This window comes from Osmerus mordax, chromosome 10 (assembly GCF_038355195.1).
Source record: "Osmerus mordax isolate fOsmMor3 chromosome 10, fOsmMor3.pri, whole genome shotgun sequence".
NCBI lineage: Eukaryota > Metazoa > Chordata > Actinopteri > Osmeriformes > Osmeridae > Osmerus > Osmerus mordax.
The window spans coordinates 11,608,062-11,627,902 of NC_090059.1; the positions used below are offsets into that span (position 1 = coordinate 11,608,062).

At 52.0% G+C, this 19,841-nt stretch overlaps 1 protein-coding gene across 2 annotated transcripts; it reads left to right on the forward strand.

Moving 5' to 3' along the window:
* Positions 1 to 766: 766 nt before the first annotated feature.
* On the forward strand, positions 767 to 19,380 carry ep300a (E1A binding protein p300 a). Of its 2 annotated transcripts, none has more exons than XM_067244631.1 (30): positions 767 to 1,041; positions 2,789 to 3,438; positions 4,632 to 4,817; positions 4,988 to 5,327; positions 5,462 to 5,581; positions 6,118 to 6,366; positions 6,690 to 6,792; positions 6,942 to 7,058; positions 7,153 to 7,270; positions 7,443 to 7,530; positions 8,212 to 8,289; positions 8,511 to 8,596; positions 8,823 to 8,975; positions 9,145 to 9,585; positions 9,883 to 10,309; positions 10,476 to 10,594; positions 10,748 to 10,987; positions 11,466 to 11,554; positions 12,425 to 12,505; positions 12,720 to 12,776; positions 12,906 to 12,983; positions 13,107 to 13,174; positions 13,292 to 13,442; positions 13,580 to 13,726; positions 13,907 to 14,020; positions 14,152 to 14,317; positions 14,475 to 14,642; positions 14,763 to 14,924; positions 15,092 to 15,373; positions 15,560 to 19,380. In XM_067244631.1, the coding sequence occupies exons 1-30, from the start codon at positions 948 to 950 to the stop codon at positions 18,944 to 18,946; spliced, it is 8,559 nt and encodes a 2,852-aa protein (XP_067100732.1). In that variant the 5' UTR covers positions 767 to 947; the 3' UTR covers positions 18,947 to 19,380. The 2 variants fall into 2 exon arrangements, with proteins under 2 accessions (XP_067100732.1, XP_067100733.1); XM_067244632.1 differs by having other exon boundaries at positions 5,462 to 5,575.
* Positions 19,381 to 19,841: the final 461 nt, after the last annotated feature.

Sequence of the window (19,841 nt, forward strand, 5' to 3'; positions counted from 1 at the left end):
AGGATGAGAAATATTTTAGTCGAAAAGCAGTGCATCTGGGCTTTGTTGTCTTTTAGACTTTTTCTGTAGGTACAGGCTACATTACAATATAACCTCATTTATGGTATTGACCATTGAGTCTAAACTTGCCATATATTATTTAAATAGTTAAATGAGTTAATCATGTAAGCCATGCAGTCTATTGACTTAACAATTAATTGCTGTGAAAGCCATATTAAGTAGAAATTGTGCTAACTTGCATTTCCATGACAAGGCACCATTATTTTATTAAAATCCTACCTCTACAAATAGGAAAATATGAAAGAATATTGGAAGACACCACTATTAACTTACAGTTAAGATGTTAAATATCTTAAATGTCCCACACTTTCATCAGTGAATGACTGCCTGTCAATTCATAATTTGCGTCTAATTTATTTTCTGGAAATGTGCACGATCTGTAGTGTCTGTCTCCAATAAGTTACATTTTCGTGAACTGTATCTTTTCGCATCCCCTCTTCGTCCGCGAGCAAAGGCTGGTACAGCCAAACAAGCCTATTACAAGACCCGACATTTATGTTCACCTATACAGCTGGTTGGTTGGTTGAAATTAGTGGAGCAATCATGGAAGATAAGCCAATTTTTTTTACATCAAGAGTCAGTATGAGTTGAAAATGATCCGCTACGTGAGTCTTCCTCTCCACTTTCACCGACCCCCCTCCTCCTCCGCTCGCAGAAATTTATAAAGAACAAAAAATCCTACTAGGGAGGGGGGTTGATACGCCGTAGCTGAAATCGAGAGGCGAACCCAGGAAAGAGGAGTATTTTCTACACGGGACTTTCCCCCCCTTAGTCCCCCAAAAGGAGGGGGAAAAGTCGCAATTGTGGAATCGAAAAGGAATACAATTTTAAAGACGTGAAAACGTCTGCAGTTGTGGATACCGTATATATTTTTAATTCGAAAAAATATGGCCGAGAACGTTCTGGACTCTGGCCCGCCTTCAGCCAAGAGGCCTAAACTATCCTCTCCGGCACTTTCCGTCTCCGCCAGCGATGGAAATGGTTAATATTATTTTCTATTTCTTTAAATGTGTATATTATTTTTTTTCAATAACATTGCTTTATTATTTTATGTGACAGAGGTTTTATTCGACAGGCCAAATTGACGCGTGATTACTCTTCTGTTTTGGTCGTGGGTAGCTAGCCTAGCTAACTAGCGTGCTAACTAGCTAGTGAATGTATGTATCGCGAATTCGTACACACGGCTAGCTTGTACTGGCTAGCTGGATAACCAGACTTGCTAGAATGCGGGGTTTAGATTGATGGCTAGTTCTGCTTATGGGCACCATTGTAGCTAGCCATCTAGTTAACTAGCTAACTATTTATTAGATCACTAGCTAAGTTAGCTAGCTACATTTGTGGAAAAAAATCGTAAACAACCGAATGTTCATAACACTACACAAATGTAAAATGTATCTAGGGTCAATATTATGGAAAATGATGGTCTCAGATTATACCAGCTTGTTGTATATTGCTAATGCTAGGAAAGTAGCTAGCCAAACCCGATTGACAAAGACGGCCTCTCCATCACCATTACTTCTGCGATTGCTGGCTAGCTTGCTAGCTGGCTATCTAAAGTTATCTTGTTTAACTAATTACTTGCAAAAAAGATTAAGCTGCTCTTGATACTGTACATTTAATATTTTACTCGTCAGGTACACAGTTCATAAGATGGTAGCTAACTTTGAGCGAGGTGTTGGTGGATCCCTCATCGCCATTCAGTGCAAGCTACCTGAGCTAGCTCGAAACTTTTTAGATTGAGTTTATGTTGTGAGATACTTGCATCAGCAGCTATAACGTTATGGAAGCTAAATACAAACGCATTCAATATTGCAGATGAGACAGTCAAGTTACTGTCAGCGTGTATGAGAGCTAGCTGCTGCATAACTTGGAATATGTACCTTAGCTAGCCAGTCTGGTGTGGGAGCTTGCTGAAAATGCACGGCAGGCCCAGGGACCTGAATTATTTTTGTGCTAAAATTGCCTTTGTTAGTTTTCTGTGCATGGCGTGTGGTTGATGTCGGAGGAATGGACTTAAGACTCAAGATAGCAGAGGACCTAGGAGAACGCTTCCACCTGTACGAACAGCATAGTAATATGCATTAAAAGTAAATGTTAAAAGTAAAGCACCTTAAAGAAGTCTGACGCTTTAAATAGTTTTCTGGCCCATCTTACTGAAGCTCGTTGTACCAATATAAATATTACTGCTAATACACAAAAACAAAGCAATCATTTGTATATTGATGGGACAGATTTGAACTAAATTTAGTGAGGCTGTTGTATGTTGTTATAACAGTAAATTGTTGCACTTGCATGCTCCTGGTATATACATGCAACCTTTCCTCCTAAATGATCTGAAACGCATCTCTGGACATTACTTGGGTTTAGTAGGTCTATTAACTTGTCTGTCAGTGTGGTGTTGTGGAAACAGGTCCACCCGCCAGCCTGTGTGTGTTCTGTGTGTAAACCTGTGTGTGCATGTGCATGTTAAACCACCTCTTAAATTGGGATGACCAGTCAGCTGACTACCTTGACAAGTTGTGGGTGGGTGTGTCTGAGTTAGATCTGCCGTTTTATATTTTTTATACCCATTGTAAGACATGGACACAGCTAATTGTTGAAACTGCTTTATTTTGGAAAGTCTGCATTTAGGCAGTATTTACCTCAATATACAAATGTAATGATAACACACAAATGTTTTTTTTTCCTCCTTCATTCTTGGATTTTAATATTTTCTTTCTCCGTACAGATTTTGGCTCCCTTTTTGACTTGGAGCATGACCTCCCAGATGAGCTCATCAACTCCTCTGACCTGGGCCTGGTCAATGGAGGGGACCTGAGTCAGCTCCATACCAGCCTGGCTGGAGGGGGGGGTCTGGGGCCTGGAGGAGGAGGAGGAGGACTGGGCCTGGGTCTGGGTCCAGGAGGAGGGCAGGATGCTGTGGCCAAGCACAAGCAGCTGTCTGAGCTTCTGCGCTCGGGGGCACCACCCACCTCCAGCCAGCAGGGGCAGCAGGCGGCCATGGGCAGCCCAGGAGGAGGCTCTGCTCTGGGCCACTTGGGGAACATGAAGGCCTCTCCTCAGGGCATGGGCCAGCAGCAGCAGCAGCAACAGCACCTCTCGCCTCAACAGCAGGCTGCCATGATGCAGCAAGTAGGAGGGCCTGGGATGGTTGGCGGGATGAACAGGGCCATGATGGGAGGCCAGAAGGGCAACAATGGACAGCCACAGCAGCAAGGCATGATGGGTGGGCAGGTGATGAACGGCTCTCCGAGGATGGGCTTTGGGAACCAGGGGATTGGGGGCAACGGTAACATGCTGGCTGACTCCCTCCAACAGCAGCAGGGGCCTGGGGGACAGGCCAGCCTCAGGGTACAGCAGCCTGGAGCACTGAACAAGGTAAGACCTTTTAGATGGTAGAGGTGAACGTCCCAGTTCATCAAAGGTCAGTTAAAAATGGGAGTAGGAATTAAGGGGGGGGGGGGGAGATGAGAAATGAATGACTAGAACCAAGGTGGGCTGGAGATGTAAAGGTGTGGACTTGATTAACCAACATCCATGGGGAGGATGAAGGTTAGGAGGCCAAAATTATTGGGGAAAAGAGAGTGGTGGAGACAGGTGAGGGGGCAATTTGCAGATGAAGAACGCACTCATTTAACCCCAGGTCCTTGGAGAGAAGGGAGGGGGTGTAATTGCTGGTTTACATTTGTTTAATTCTCTCACACACACACACGCTCAAGTACACACACACACACACACACACACACACATATTACTACAGGCTGGGAAGCATGTGGAAGCCTGTGATTAATTAAGCCCATCACCATGGTCTCTTATCCACAGATGTCAACATTAAATCTTGAGCTTTTGCACAGCCCGCTAATTGAGTTGCCTGTTCTGAGACGTCTTTTTAATGATTTAATTGAACCGAGAGCTACCTGCTTAATTGATTAGAAATGAAGTGCATTGTCTTTTTTGAAGTGGGTAATTTAATTGCTATGAATGGACGGGAGAGGAAGAAGATAACTGGTCAAATCTGACATGATTTAAGGCTCTTCCTAAAAAGGAGAATATTACTTTGATAATGCCTTTGTTGGTGAACAATACCCTGGGGTCCTTCTCATTTAGTAGAGCAAGGTTGCCTCTGAAATGCTATTAAAGTGATTTAAACACTTGGATTAGTGTCTAACTACATGGCATGCTGTTAGTGGAACATTAAACACAGTTTGATAGATGGTAGATGTGTGGATTTGAAAGTGCATGCATTTTGGTTTCCTCTTCAGTTTAAGAGTAACTATAGTGTGGCAATCTGAGGCTGTGATTGTGTATTGCACTGCAATGGTAATCGGTGTCAGTTGGTAGGAGCGAAGGCATGCATCTTGTGGTGATCAGGTTTACAGGAGTCGTCTGCCTATGACAGGCCTCATATCTCTAGAAGCATTCTTACATTTTCATCCCCGTCTACTTCCCTCCCTCTCTCTCTCTTATTGTTTACCCCTTCTTGTTTTTCTCTAATAAAATCTAATTCTCTACCCTTCTTGCCTCCCTCTTTCCTCACCCTTTTCCTATCCGCTCCCCCCTTTCTCTCCCAGATGAATATGATGGGGACTCCAGGGGGCCCCTATGGAGGTCCGTACGGTCCCGGAGGTCCAGGGGGCCAGGGAATGGGTGGGGCAGGGCTGGGCCCTCAGCTCCAGAATAAGGCCTCCATGCCCAACAGTATGGCCCAGTTCAGCATGGACAAAAAGAACCAGCCCATGCAGGGCATGGCTGCCATGGTAAGAACACGAGCCATTTGTTTTTAAAGGGCAAGGTTTGAGTTGTTCGCAATAGCTTGTGATGAGTCTCGTTCTCTTCACTGTCCACTTCCCCATCTTCCTTTTCCCTCTTTATTTGTACCCCACTCATCCCTCCATCCTCTTGTTTCTCCTCCCTCTCTCTCCTCCAGGCTTCCCAGCAGCAGTCTCCTGCTGGAGTGGGTGGGCCGGGCGGAGCCCCAGGAGGCGGAGCCCCAGGGATGATCCCCAACGCCCAGGGCGGCCTCGTGGGGCCTTCCGTGTCTGCAGCCGCCGCCGCAGCAGCCGCCGCCGCCGGGGCGCCCCCCACAGCCGACCCGGAGAAGCGCAAGCTGATCCAGCAGCAGCTGGTGCTGCTCCTCCACGCCCACAAGTGCCAGCGGCGGGAGCAGGCCAACGGGGAGGTGCGCCAGTGTAACCTGCCACACTGTCGCACCATGAAGAACGTCCTCAACCACATGACCCACTGCCAGGCCGGCAAGTCCTGCCAGGGTGAGTTGGTGAAGCGGGTGTGCCATGTCTGGGGCAGGTTTGGTCATCGTTGGGAGAGAAGGCCTTTTTTTCCTCTCTCTGTTCCTTCATGATACCCGTCTTACGATCCGTCTTCTTTCCCCTCTCCTCCACAGTGGCTCACTGTGCCTCGTCCAGACAGATCATCTCCCACTGGAAGAACTGCACACGGCACGACTGTCCTGTCTGTCTGCCGCTGAAGAACGCTGGAGACAAGAGGAACCAGCAGTGTGAGTGTCTGTATCAGACTTATCCACTCTCCACTCCGTCTTGTGTGTCTTTCTCTCTGACGTCTCTCTTTTCCCCCATGTCTTCCTTTGGCTCTCTGTCTTGTTTTTGGTTCTTTTTTTCTGTCTGTAAATGAGGTCTGTAAATTTTCTCTCTCTTTTCTCTCTCTTTTCTCTCTCTTTTCTCTCTCTTTTCTCTCTCTTTTCTCTCTCTTTTCTCTCTCTTTTCTCTCTCTTTTCTCTCTCTTTTCTCTCTCTCTCGTTCTCTCTCGTTCTCTCTCGTTCTCTCTCTCTCTTTCTGTCTCTCTCTCTCTTTCTGTCTCTCGTATCTCTCTGTCCCTGTCTTCTCTTGGTTCTCTCCTGTTTAGTGAATTGTTTCCCTACTCTGTAGTATGTCTTAACAGTACTGTAAAGGCTACCACATACCCAGTGTTTGTTTAACATTTGATGTATTTTTAATGAATTCAAATCTGCATTTAAAATGTCACCATCCAAGTACAAGGTCACCAACACTCCTCTCCTCCCTCCCTCTGCCCCCCCTACAGCCCTTCTCGGCACGGCGGGTGTGGGTCTGGGTAGTTCGTTGGGGGGGTCCGTACCAGGGGGCCAGCCCAGCGCCCCCAACCTCAACCCCCCAAGCCAGATAGATCCCAGCTCCATTGAGCGAGCCTACGCCGCCCTGGGCCTCACCTACCAGGGCACCCAGGTCCAGCCCCAGGTCGGGCAGGCCAGCATGCCAGGAGCGCAGGGGGGTCTGCAGGGACAGCCTGGCATGAGGCCCCTTAACGCCATGGGTAAGAGAATCATGAAAACCTTGTTCCCTGTTTCCAACTGCCCATTTTAGTAGACGAGACGATCTGTTAGAAACAAGTAGCCATCTATCCCCCTGTTCTTAAGCCTGAGAGAGTCCATCAGCACTGTGGTTGACCTCATCAGACTGATGTCCCTCCATTTCCAGGTTAATTCCACAGTAGGCACGATGTCAAAATGGCTCCTGCTATGCACATTTCATTCACATTTCAGGTCAAGTTAACAACTGCAAACAATCTGTACTTGAGGGCCTGCGTGTCCTGTTTGATGTTCTAATACCATGTCTCTGTCCTGCTTGTCTGTCCAGGGGGTAATCCAATGGGAGTGAACGGTGCCGTGGGGGTCCCCTCTCAGAACCAGCAGAACCTGCTCCAGGACACCATGCTGCACCTCAACATGAACTCACAGGGGTAAGGAGCGCACACACACACACACACACACACACACACACACACACACAGACAACATACATATAGCAGATGGACATGTTGTATATTCCCTATCCAAAACACACGGGCCGACCAGAAACATTTCCACTAATGCACCCTCTTCTCCCCAGGCTGATGAACGACTCTGGCTCCATGCCCACGGCGACCCCTCCATCCAGTGCTGGCATGAGGAAGTCCTGGCATGAGGACATCACTCAGGACCTCCGGAACCACCTGGTCCACAAACTGTAAGCCTGAGGGGGATTTAACTGGATGATCCCTGCTTTATCTTTAAATTGTAACTAATGTTCTTATGTCGTGTGTGTGTGTGTGTGTGTGTAGTGTCCAGGCCATCTTCCCCACGCCGGACCCCGCCGCTCTGAAGGACAGGCGGATGGAGAACCTTGTGGCCTACGCTCGGAAAGTGGAGGGGGACATGTACGAGTCCGCCAACAGCAGGGTAATCTTTCTCTCATGTGATCTGGTGCTTTAGATGGTTCATGGACATCCCCCCCGTAGATGGTTCATGGACAATCCATAGACTGATCCTCTAAGCCCTGTCTCACTTGCATTCATATCCTCTCCCTTTTTTCCACCTGCTACCCCCCCTCTTCATCCGTGTCCTACCCCAGGCGGAGTACTACCACCTCCTAGCGGAGAAGATCTACAAGATCCAGAAGGAGCTGGAGGAGAAGAGGAGGACGCGGTTGCAGAAGCAGGGTAAGACTCCCAGCCAGCCTGGCTCTGGCACGCCCCCTACGGGTCTGCAGCCTGGCTCTGGCACGCCCCCTACGGGTCTGCAGCCTGGCTCTGGCACGCCCCCTACGGGTCTGCAGCCTGGCTCTGGCACGCCCCCTACGGGTCTGCAGCCTGGCTCTGGCACGCCCTCTACGAGTCTGCAGCCTGGCTCTGGCACGCCCCCTACGGGTCTGCAGCCTGGCTCTGGCACGCCCCTTACGGGTCTGCAGCCTGGCTCTGGCACGCCCTCTACGGGTCTGCAGCCTGGCTCTGGCACGCCCCTTACGGGTCTGCAGCCTGGCTCTGGCACGCCCCCTACGGGTCTGCTGCAGGGCAGGGGACAAGTACCCACTGGAATGCTGCCTAGTGAGTGGACAGGACTGACACATGCGCGCACACACACTCATAGTATGTGTATGGGGAAACACGCCAAGGAGCCAGGCCCCACTGACTGCCTCAGAGGGGACAAAAGATGCACACGCGAAGTACAAGCATGCATGTGCACACACACACAACCTCCCAACACACATGGATGGGTCAGGTTATATGTGCTGTGTGACACAGACATACACAGGTACATGCAGGAGCAGTCTGTGCAACTTGCATTCCTTCATTCTCACCCCTCCTTTTCCTCATTCCTCTCCTCTCCACCCACCCCTACAGATGGACCTCTACCTGACCCCTCGCTGGTACGGCCCACTGGACCTGGTCAAATGGTCAACAGGATGCAGAATCCAGCAGGTGTGTGTGTGTGTGCGTGTGTGCAGGAATTGATTGAAAGCTGGGGGCACGCCATCTTGGAACAAAGTAGAGGATAGAAGATGGATGGACGGAGACAAGGATTCAGTGATGTAACAAAGATCTCAGGGGACTCCTGATGTGGTCATGATGCATTATTCACATCGTGTTTTGAGGTTCTGTGCTCCGTGTGTTAACCCTTGTGGTGGGTTTGTGTCTTCCAGGGATGAACCAGTTTAACCAGATGGGGATGCAGCCTTTGGGCCAGAGAGCCACCCCGCCCCTCCCTCTAGGACCTCCTGGCAACCAGGTCAGTGTTGACCCAACTGTTCAGCCTCTGCTCCTCCGTCAGCAACACAGAACTGTTCTTATCCAGACACATCTCCATCATATTTGTATTTACCCTGTGTAATAGTCACACAATGTCCAGAGAGACTTCTGAAAAGGGTGTCTACTTAGACACTGATGCAGCCAGTGGTAGCTAGCTGTGTTTATGATGTAATGAACTAGCTTCCTGTCGTCCCTTTCCTGTTCAGATGGGTATGGGTGGTCCAAGGATAGGTCAGCCGAATGTGACCCAGCTCCAGAACCAGTACATGTCCCAGGGCCAGTTCCCAGGGGCTGGACCCAGCCTCGGCACAGGGCAGCCTGGCATGGCACAGCCCGGCACACAGGGAGGCATGGTACAAGTGAGTTCACATAAAACACATATTTTGCTAAGTATTTGTGAGCACTTCTTAATTCTATCGATTTGTGTAAAATGATTCATTTAGTTCTAATAGACGTACACAATAACGATGAGGTACTTATTAATGAACATTTACTAAATATTCTTTCTCCTTCCATCTCTCTGTCAAGGCTCAGATTGGCACTCCTCCCTCCCTCCCAGTCAGCAGTCCCTTAGCCCAGCCCGGCTCAGTGGGAGGCCCCAGTGGGGTTCCCTCAGTGGGGCCCCACGGCCCTCAGAGTGTGGGTGGAGGCCCCCCGTCCATCCCCCCCCAGCAGCCCAATTCCCATGCCCACCTGGCTGCCATGCGCCAGAGCTCGCCCTCGCCTGCTCGAAGCCGCACGCCCACCCCCCACCAGACGCCCCCCAGGCTAGCTGGCTCCCAGACGCCCCAGCCCCACACCCCCAACCCACCACAGCTGGCCCCACCTCCGGCCCCCCAGGCCCAGCAGCTTAGCCAGGGCCCAGGCTCCAACAAGCCCATGCAACAGCAGTCCGGTGCTGGTTCAACCACTCCATCTCACCCAGGCATGGCCTCAACGCCTCACGCCGCCCAGCTCCCTCGCACTCCTGTGAGTCTTCACTCTATAATGTTTATTTTATTATATTACATAATTTTTATTTATCCCATAGGGGCGAATACTGAATCGGTATTAGACAGTTTCCACAGGTGACTGTCCGTTTTGGCAAGAGTGCTCATGGTGTGTTCTTACCAAAGGACATCCACATTAGTCTGTTCTAATAACAGAAAACAAATAGAAAGGCTTTCACGTTGATGGTTTCATCAATTATTAAGGAACGAGCTCTTTCACCGCCTAGCTTTTGATTACCAATCCGCATCCTTCTAATCTGTGTTTCTCTCCCCGCAGCTGTCTCAGAAGGGCTCGTTCCAAGCAGACAGCCAGGCCCTCACCCCTGCCTCCGTCAGCAGCGTCGACACCGCCTCCCAGCAGGCCAAGGCCGAAGCCCCCGCCACCCTGGAGCCCAAGATGGAGGTCAAGCAGCAGGAGGATGAGGAAGACGAGGAGGACGAAGATGGGGAGGGGGGCGGATGCTCCAAGGGAGGCAAGCTGTCCAACATCAAGGCTGAGGACAAGCCCATCAAGTCCGAGCTCAAGAGCGAGGAGTGTTCCGGCGACGGCGGGAAGGGCAACGCCATGGATACGTCATCGTCCACCACCTCGTTGTCGGGGGTGAAGACGGAAGACAGGAAGCCGGAGATAAAGAAGGAGCCCAAGGAGGAAGAGGAAGGGTCTGAGTCTGGAGCGCAGTCTGGTGCCCAGATCAAAAAGAAGAGTATGTTCAACTGTTTTCTATCACCACCACCTCCTCTAGCTGTTCCATCATTCCTGTACAGAATCTTTTATCTGTAAACATCCATCCTTGTAGCAACGCTTACAGCCATCAAGAGGAATTGAGTTTCAATCTTGCCGTCTCTCCCCCTCTTTCTCTCCTCCTTCAGTCTTTAAGCCGGAGGAGATGCGCCAGGCTCTCATGCCCACCCTAGAGTCTCTGTATCGCCAGGATCCAGAGTCTCTGCCCTTCAGACAGCCTGTGGACCCCCATCTCCTGGGCATCCCAGTAAGTCCTCCAGCCAGCTCTCAACTGTCATGACCATCATCACTCAGGATTCATAGTTCAGATGAATAATTCATTGATAACCAACAGAAGACGGATCCCTCCCTGTCACAAACTCTTTATCTAAACATCCCTGTGCTCCTCTCCTCCCCGCAGGACTACTTTGACATCGTGAAGACCCCCATGGACCTGTCCAGCATCAAGAGGAAGCTGGACACGGGCCAGTACCAGGAGCCCTGGCAGTACGTGGACGACATCTGGCTCATGTTCAACAACGCCTGGCTGTACAACCGCAAGACGTCGCGCGTCTACAAGTACTGCTCCAAGCTGGCCGAGGTGTTCGAGCAGGAGATCGACCCCGTCATGCAGGGCATGGGCTACTGTTGCGGACGGAAGGTGAGCGAGGGAGGGGGGCGAGGCATGAGAGGGAGGGGGGCGAGGGATGGGGGAGAGGGAGGGAGGGGGGGGAGAGAGAGAGGGATCGCTCTCCTCTTGCAGAGTCGAGTTACTGCTGCAGGAGAGGTGTATGTGTGTGTCATAATGTATCTGTGTGTTCTGCTAGTTCCTATCCCACTCTGAATATGGAAGCAAGGCTCAGCTAACTTCATCCCTGTCACCCCCCCCCCCGCCATATCTCATTACAGCTTTCATAACCCCACTTAAACTACCTGCTATATTTGAGTTTGTACAAGAATAACTGCTATTATAGCCACCTGACCCAAGCATCCAGGTCAGATAAATGAAACTCAAGCGGGTTCTGAGAGTATGAAGTGAGTCTGGATTGATAAATGAAGCTCTGTAGAACGTCTTTCTATAAGTCCTGCATTCACTCTTTCCCCCTTTTTGTTCTTCTCTCCTTCCTTGCCTCCTGCAGTTGGAGTTCTCCCCCCAGACTCTGTGCTGCTATGGCAAGCAGCTGTGCACTATACCCCGAGATGCTGCCTACTTCAGCTACCAGAACAGGTATGACGAGGACACACACACACACCTACTGTAGTGCTTCTGAAACGGTGATGGGATTTGGTTGTATGACTCGGGAATGTATAACTATGTCGATTTGATCAAATGTCTGTTTCCATGGGAATAAAGGGTCGCCCCAACTCCATTTTCCCTATTTTGAAATCCATGTGCTGCTTTAACGCTGAGGCATTTTAACAGTTGGTCCTTTCCTATAAGCCCTACATGCTACTGTCCTTAACAGTACTGACTCGGTCCCAACAACCCTTCCATATTCAGTTAGTGGCTGTTGGCTACCCCTCTTCACACCAGCTTACTAAACAGTAAGAAAGGACCAACTTTAAAATGAGCTTAATGATTGAACGACAGTCTCTGCCTTTCGTTCATATCTGTTCAGTGTCTGCATCTGTCTCCCTCCCCCCTGGCCCCTCCCCCTCACCCCAGTTGGTGCTGCCGTGTAGCTGAGATGGTTATGCTCATCTCCTCGTGTCCAAACGCTAATCTGTGCTTTGCCTCGCCTCTCTGCTCTGTGTTGTCGTCCTGGATGTTTGTCTCGTCTTTCCTGCCCCTGTCTGCCCTCCCCTTCCCCCTCCCGGTGTCAATGTTTGTGATGTCTGCATTGGCTTGCTTTCGTCTCAACCAATCATGCACCTCCCCCCCCCCCCTTCCCCCCTTTCCCGCTTCCTCCCTGTCCCAAATCCTCAATCATGATTGGCTGTTCTGACGACGATCCTCCCCCCTCGCTGTCCTGCGCTGTCCGTGTGCCTGCTTGCCCCGCCCCGCCCTGATTGGTGGCTGCCCTCCCATGCCTGTCTGTGAATGGCTGTGCTGTGGGGGACGGTGTAGTTCACCAAAGTTTGGGCTTCTTGCTAACAGGTACCACTTCTGTGAGAAGTGTTTCAACGAGATCCAAGGGGAGACGGTTTCCCTGGGAGATGACCCCTCCCAGCCGCAGACGTGAGTACTGACCCCTCCTGTAAAAAACCCTTTTCATCCTCCATTCATCTCTTCCTCTCCACTGTCAAACTCCCTGCTCCATTTTCTTTAACGGAAAAATGTTTTGCTGATCATTCCATGAGGATCTTTGCCAGTGAACAGTGTTTGCCACTAGCATGCTGTTCGTTAGCCTGTACCTTCTGCTCTATACTTACCTGACACTGTCTCATCCCAGATCGATTAACAAAGAGCAGTTTGAGAAGAAGAAGAACGACACACTGGACCCTGAGCTGTGAGTCCGTCCTCTGATCTCTCATCTCATTCAGATCTGTATGGCCTTTTTGGCTGTGTAGGCAAACACTGTAAATGACTCTTTTCGGTGACCTGAGCTGTCTCTTTCTCTACCTCTGTCTGACTTCAGGCTTGTGGACTGTTTGGATTGTGGACGTAAAATGCACCAGATATGTGTCCTGCACCACGACACTATCTGGCCTCAAGGGTAAGTCTTTGTGTGTGTCAGTCTGTCTTGACTCCGAGTTACTCCAAGAACAGGTTACGACTCATTCACACCACTGTATCATGTGGCAACTCTCACACCCAAATCCCTTCTCCGATGGAACAGGTTTGTCTGCGACGGCTGCTTAAAGAAGAGCAACAAGACGAGGAGAGAGAACAAGTACGCTTCCAAACGTAAGTGTCTAAAAGCCAGCCTGCTTTTCTATGGGACCCATCTACACAGCTACTGTTAGCCAAGGACCTTCCACATGTCTCTTGAACCTCCTCTCTGCTCCACCTCCGCCCCACCAGGGTTACCCCAGACCAAGCTGGGCTACTACCTGGAGACCCGGGTCAACGACTACCTGAAGCGGCAGAACCACCCAGAGTCTGGGGAGATCACCATCAGGGTGGTGCACGTCTCCGACAAGGTTGTGGAGGTCAAACCGGGCATGAAATCCAGGTAGGAGGCCTTTTTTTTTGTATGATCTTAACTGGATGTGGCAAGATAAGTGGCTTTAGAGAGGAGACTCAGAGAGGAGTGAAGGAGTCTCATCTGTTGTCTGTTGTCTGTTGTTGTGTGTGTGTGTGTGTGTGCAGGTTTGTGGACAGCGGGGAGATGTGCGAGTCGTTCCCCTACAGGACCAAAGCCCTGTTTGCCTTCGAGGACATCGACGGAGCAGACGTGTGTTTCTTCGGCATGCACGTCCAGGAGTACGGCTCGGACTGCCCCTCGCCCAATCAGAGGTCAGCGTGTGGACATGTGACCAAGCACACCAACTGTGTAGTTCTGTCATGATATCAGAACTAATACTGTGGCTTGGACGGGACAAAGTTGAATGAGCCAGCACTACATGAAGTCATGTAATCCATCGAATAGACTCAGCCACCTAACCTGCTTCTTCCCCCCCATGTCTCCTGCTGTAGACGAGTGTACATATCCTACCTGGACAGTGTGCACTTCTTCCAGCCCCGGTCCCTGAGGACAGGGGTCTACCATGAGATCCTCATAGGCTACCTGGAGTATGTCAAGAGGCTGGGGTGAGGAGAACACCAGAACACACACTTCTATCCCTCTGTTCTACCCATTTGTTTATAAGAAGAAGGAAAAAAAGATCTCTGACCGATGAATCTAGGATGGGTCTAATGCCCCCTCGGCTGTCTGTTCTCAGGTACACCACGGGCCACATCTGGGCATGTCCACCCAGTGAGGGTGACGACTACATCTTCCACTGCCACCCCATGGACCAGAAGATCCCCAAGCCCAAGCGACTGCAGGAGTGGTACAAGAAGATGCTGGACAAGGCTGTAGCTGAGCGCATCGTCCATGACTACAAGGTAAAGAGTCCACAGCCAGTGGCCCCTTCTGAGGGAACACAAAATGCATTTTAGATTGATACTTTTGTAATAGTAATAATAATAATACAATTCTTATTTGATAATGTATATGATTTCTATCTTGTTGCCTCATGTTTGTTTTCTCCTCGTCTCCCAGGACATCTTCAAGCAGGCTACTGAGGACCGCCTCACCAGCGCTAACGAGCTGCCGTACTTCGAGGGCGACTTCTGGCCCAACGTGCTGGAGGAGAGCATCAAGGAGCTGGAGCAGGAGGAGGAGGAGCGCAAGAGGGAGGAGAACAGCACGTCCAATGAGAGCATCGACGTAAGACTAGAGGCTCCGGCTCTGCGTCAGCTAGGCTACTGCTATTACGAGTGCGCTACAGTATGAGGAAGTTTAACTACAAAGGTTCATTTGTTTTGTGTGTCCCCTCCCCTCCACCAGGCTACTAAAGGTGACAGTAAGAATGCTAAGAAGAAGAATAACAAAAAGACCAGTAAGAACAAGAGCAGTCTGAGCCGAGCCAATAAGAAGAAGCCGGGGATGCCCAACGTGTCCAACGACCTCTCCCAGAAGCTCTACGCCACCATGGAGAAACACAAGGAGGTGGGTCACACCTGGGTCACACCCGGGTCCCCCTGCCCCGAGCTTCCACCAGCGTCTGCTGTTCACCTGTGCATCACATTGGGAACTAGAATTAACTTTTTTTTTCATCTCTCCTTTTTCCTACCTCGATGCTCCTCTCCTCCTTTTCCTCTCCTCCCTCCCTCCAGGTGTTCTTTGTGATTCGGCTGATAGGCGGCCATATGGCCAACGCTCTGCCCCCCATCACGGACCCGGACCCCATGATGGCGTGCGACCTGATGGACGGGCGCGACGCCTTCTTGACGCTGGCGCGGGACAAGCACCTGGAGTTCTCGTCGCTCCGCCGCTCCAAGTGGAGCTCCATGTGCATGCTGGTGGAGCTGCACAACCAGAGCCAGGACCGCTTCGTCTACACCTGCAACGAGTGCAAGCACCACGTGGAGACGCGCTTCCACTGCACCGTCTGCGAGGTGAGGAGGGAGGGCGGGTGGGGGTGGGTGAGGTTTACGCTGAGGGGACCAGTAGAAGACTGCGGTGCTCCTGTATGGTGGAGAGGGGAGCATATGACAAACTGTTGTTGCCAATAAGTCGTTTAGTGTCTCCAAGCACCAGAACGAATCTAATTTTTTTGACGTTACTTTCCTCCTCCTCCCAAGGACTATGATCTGTGCGGCACCTGCTACAACACCAAGGGCCACGAGCACAAGATGGAGAAGCTGGGCCTGGGCCTGGACGACGAGAGCAACAGCCAGTCGGCCTCTTCTATGCAGAGCCCCGGGGACTCGCGCCGCCTCAGCATCCAGCGCTGCATCCAGTCCCTCGTCCACGCCTGCCAGTGCCGCAACGCCAACTGCTCGCTGCCGTCCTGCCAGAAGATGAAGCGCGTGGTGCAGCACACCAAGAGCTGCAAGCGCAAGACCAACGGCGGCTGCCCCATCTGCAAGCAGCTGATCGCCCTGTGCTGTTACCACGCCAAGCACTGCCAGGAGAACAAGTGCCCTGTGCCCTTCTGCCTCAACATCAAGCACAAGCTGAGGCAGCAGCAGCTGCAGCACCGCCTCCAGCAGGCCCAGATGCTGAGGAGGAGGATGGCCAGCATGCAGAGGGTAGGCCAGGCCCCCCCAGGACCCGGGGGGAACGGGGGACTACCGTCCCCGGGCAACAACGGAGCAACCGGTCCCAGTACCCCCACCTCAGGTGGCACGCAGCCCCCAACCCCTCAGACCCCCACCCAGGGAAACATGCCCCCCCTGCCCCAGCAGGGGATGGGGGTAGGTGGGGGTCCGGGGCAGCAGAAACAACAGCAGCAGCAGCTCCAGCAGCAGGGAGGTGGAATGCCCCCTCAGCACCACCTTCACCATCAGTTCCAGCAGATGCAAGGTGGAGGGAGTGGCGTGATGGGGTCTCCTCAGCAACAGATGGTTCCCCAGCTCCAGCAGCAGCAACAACAGCAGCAGGTTCAGTCAGTCCAGCAGCTCCAGCACCCGGGGGGGCATCCTGGCCCCCTGCCCCCATACACTCCCAGACCTCCGGGGGCCTCCCCACTCCACCAGTCCCTGGGTAAGCCAGGCATGGGTCCAGCCACCCCACCTCAGCAACAGCCTGCCCCAGGACAGGGCTCCATGCCGGGGCAGCCTGGGCAGCAGCCTGGGCCCCCGTTGGCAGCGGTAGAGACAGCCCTGAAGATCCAGCGTCTGGCCGAGCGTCAGATGGCTCAGGCCCAGGCTCAGGCCCTCCAGAGGCAGGCGCAAAGTGGAGGCATGATGCCTCCCCACCACCAGAACCCCCAAGCCCCGATGGGCATGCCCCACCCGGGGCCAGGGATGTTGGGGGCGCAGGGGCTAGCTGGCAGGGCCATGCTGGAACCCCAGCAGAGCATGGGGCTAGGTGGAGCAGGAGCCATGCAGCAGCCAGGTGGCCCACAGAGCCAGCTCCCCCCACAGGTCCAACAGCAGCTTCAACAGCAGGCAGGGGGAGGGCAGCAGCCATGGCCCCCTCAACAGAGGCAAGGCATGATGGGACAGATGGGTCACATGACGCAGCAGCAGCAGCAGCAGGTTGCCCAGCAACAGCTACAACAGCAGCAGCAGCAGCAACAACAACAACAACTCCAACTCCAGCAGCAACTACCCCAGCAGCCTGGGCAGCCCCAGCAGCAACAGGCGGGCAGAGGGGGGCTGATGGGGTTGATAGGCGGTCCTGGGGGGGTGGCAGGGGCAGCGGCGGCCATGGCTGGGGCTGCGGGTGCGGGGAACCTTCCCCAAGCTGCCCTGCAGGACCTCCTCCGGACCCTGCGCTCTCCCACCTCACCACAACAACAGCAGCAGGTCCTTAACATCCTGCGCTCCAATCCCCTCCTCATGGCAGCCTTCATCAAGCAGCGTGCCGCTCGTTACCAGGGAGGTCCGGGTGGACCAGGGGGGCCAGTTCCTCCTGGCGGTGGAGGAGGTGGTCCAGGCGGGGTGAGGTTCCAGGGGTCTGGGGGAGGCCTGCCTGGGCCTGGGCTAGGAGGAGGAGGACCAGGGGGTAACCAGGTTGGGATGGATGGGCAGCAGATGCAAGTGAACCCAGGAGGAGGACAACCAGGGATGAACATGGCCCAGGGAGGAGTTGCAGCTGCAGGAGGTGGAATGCCTACCATGGCCCAGCTACAACAGTTACAACAACAGCAGCAACAACAACAACAGCAACAACAACAACAGCAGCAACAGCAGCGCCCTTTACTGCCTGGGAGTCAGCAGCAACAACAACAGTTGGCAGCATTACAACAACAACAACAGCAGCAGCAACAGCAGCAGCAGCAACAACAAGGAGGTATGCAAGGCCAGCAAAGCAATCCCATGTCCAACATGAACCCCCAATTCAGAGAGCTGCTGATGAGACGTCACCTTCAGCAACAGCAGCAGCAGCAGCAGCAGCAGCAACAGCAGCAACAGCAGCAGCAGCAGCAGCAGCAGCAGCAGCAGCAGCAACAGCAACAACAACAACAACAACAACAACAACAACAACAACAACAACAACAACAACAACAGCAGCAGCAGCAACAACAACAACAACAACAACAGCAGCAGATGGGGAACCATGGTCAGTTCCAGCAGCAGCAGGTCCAGCAGGGATTTCTACAGGCAGGACAGGGACAGCAAGGGATGGCCCCTCAGCAGCCTGGACATCCTCAGCCTGGAGGAGGACCGGGGGGAGGACCCCAGCAGGGAGGGCCAGGTGGAGGACCCGGGCAAGGCCAGCAGGGGTACTCGAGCTCCATGTCGCACCAGCAGGTGGCAGCAGTCATCCAGCAGAGGCTTCAACAACACCTGCAGATGCAACAGCAACAACAACAGCAGCAGCAACAACAACAACAACAGCAGCAGCAGCAGCAGCAGAATGCCATGGCTGGGATGCAGGGGCCAGATGGAGGGCCTGGGGTAGGAGGTGGAGGGGTACCTGGTCAGCACCCCCAGGGAGGGCAGGGTGTCCAGGGCCAGCCCACCCAGCAAGGCAGTGGTCCCCCTCAGCCCCAGGCCATGCTCCAGCAAGCCCTGCACCAGAGGCTTCTCCAGCAGCAGCAACAGCACCTGGGTGGGGGCTCCCCCGCCCAGCACAGCAGCCCCATGAGCCCGCAGCAGCCCATGGCACAGTCCCCTCATCTCCAGGGGCAGGGTCTGGGTCCAGGCTCCCTAAGCAACCAGGTCCGCTCCCCTCAGCCCTCCCCAAGGCCCCAGTCCCAGCCCCCCCACTCGAGCCCTTCCCCACGCATGCAGCCCCAGCCTTCTCCACACCGCATCTCTCCACAGACCCAGACAGGTTCACCCCACCCCGGGCACCATGGCCAGCATCATCCGGGCATGGTGGTCTCACAACAACAACAGTTATCCCAGCAGCAGGGTAATTCTGTGGACCCCAGCCAGTTTGGGTCAGACCAGAATGCCCTCATGTCCCAGTTGAGTGGGATGGGAGGGTTGCATGGTCAGAACCAGGGGGACATGATGGGAGGGAACAACCAGGACATGAACACGAACATAAACCACAGTCTAGACATCATGTAGCCTCGTGTCCTCCACCTGGAAGCCCCAACGCTCAGAAACTGTCCTGGAGGAACTGGGACTGAGAAAGTAGGGTGGTGGAGGGTGGAAGGCTCACTGGCAGTTTTAGAAGTAATTATTTTTTATTTAAATATTTTTCTGATGTACAAATGAAAATAACTTGAACTGAACCTTCCTATGGGAGATGCAACATTAAATCCACAAGTCAATAAATGAATAAATTAAAACGAATGGTAAGTTATTGCTGTTAATATATATATCTATATATTTTTGCCAATTGTGTACAAAAGGTGTAAGTGGGGTTTTTGGGCCGGGAAACATTCTTCCTTAGTATGTAACACAAGTGATATTTTTGGGGATTGAGAACTTTGCCTTTTTTACAATATTTTTAAGATTTTAAATGTGGTGGAAAAATTAAAGAGTGAGTTAATACTATGGACCTTTTTTCCTTTTTTTCTTTTCCCCCCCCCCTCATCAGTCATGATTGTATCCGTTTTGCAGAGAAGTATTTTATTTCTAATGACTTTGACATCATGATTATGACTTTTTCTCAATCTACAAAAAAACATAGCGACATATCCTGCGTTTTCAGACGTTTTTCTTTTTCACGGTTTTTCTACATAGTACATTGCAACTGCTATCAGTTCAAATAGAATATATTTTTGTTAATGACTTTTTCCCAGCCGGTAGGGTTGCGATAAGGGTGAGGTTATTATTCTATTTTTATTTGGACTTTGTTTTTTTGTTAGGGGTTTAGGGATATATATGAATCTTAAACAGTATTGATAGGGAGGTGGGGTGTGGTGGCATATCTTACTGGCTGGATGACTCACCACATCCTGGAAAATAGAAGCTTCCAGAAACATGAACCATGATGGATCGGACAAGAGTACCACCA

Excerpts from the sequence above, each read along its gene's own strand:
- ep300a (XM_067244631.1), top strand. The coding sequence starts at position 948 with ATGGCCGAGAACGTTCTGGACTCTGGCCCGCCTTCAGCCAAGAGGCCT. Across the intron at positions 3,439-4,631 it reads AGCCTGGAGCACTGAACAAG|ATGAATATGATGGGGACTCC; the intron begins GTAAGACCTTTT and ends TTTCTCTCCCAG. Across the intron at positions 11,555-12,424 it reads TACTTCAGCTACCAGAACAG|GTACCACTTCTGTGAGAAGT; the intron begins GTATGACGAGGA and ends TCTTGCTAACAG.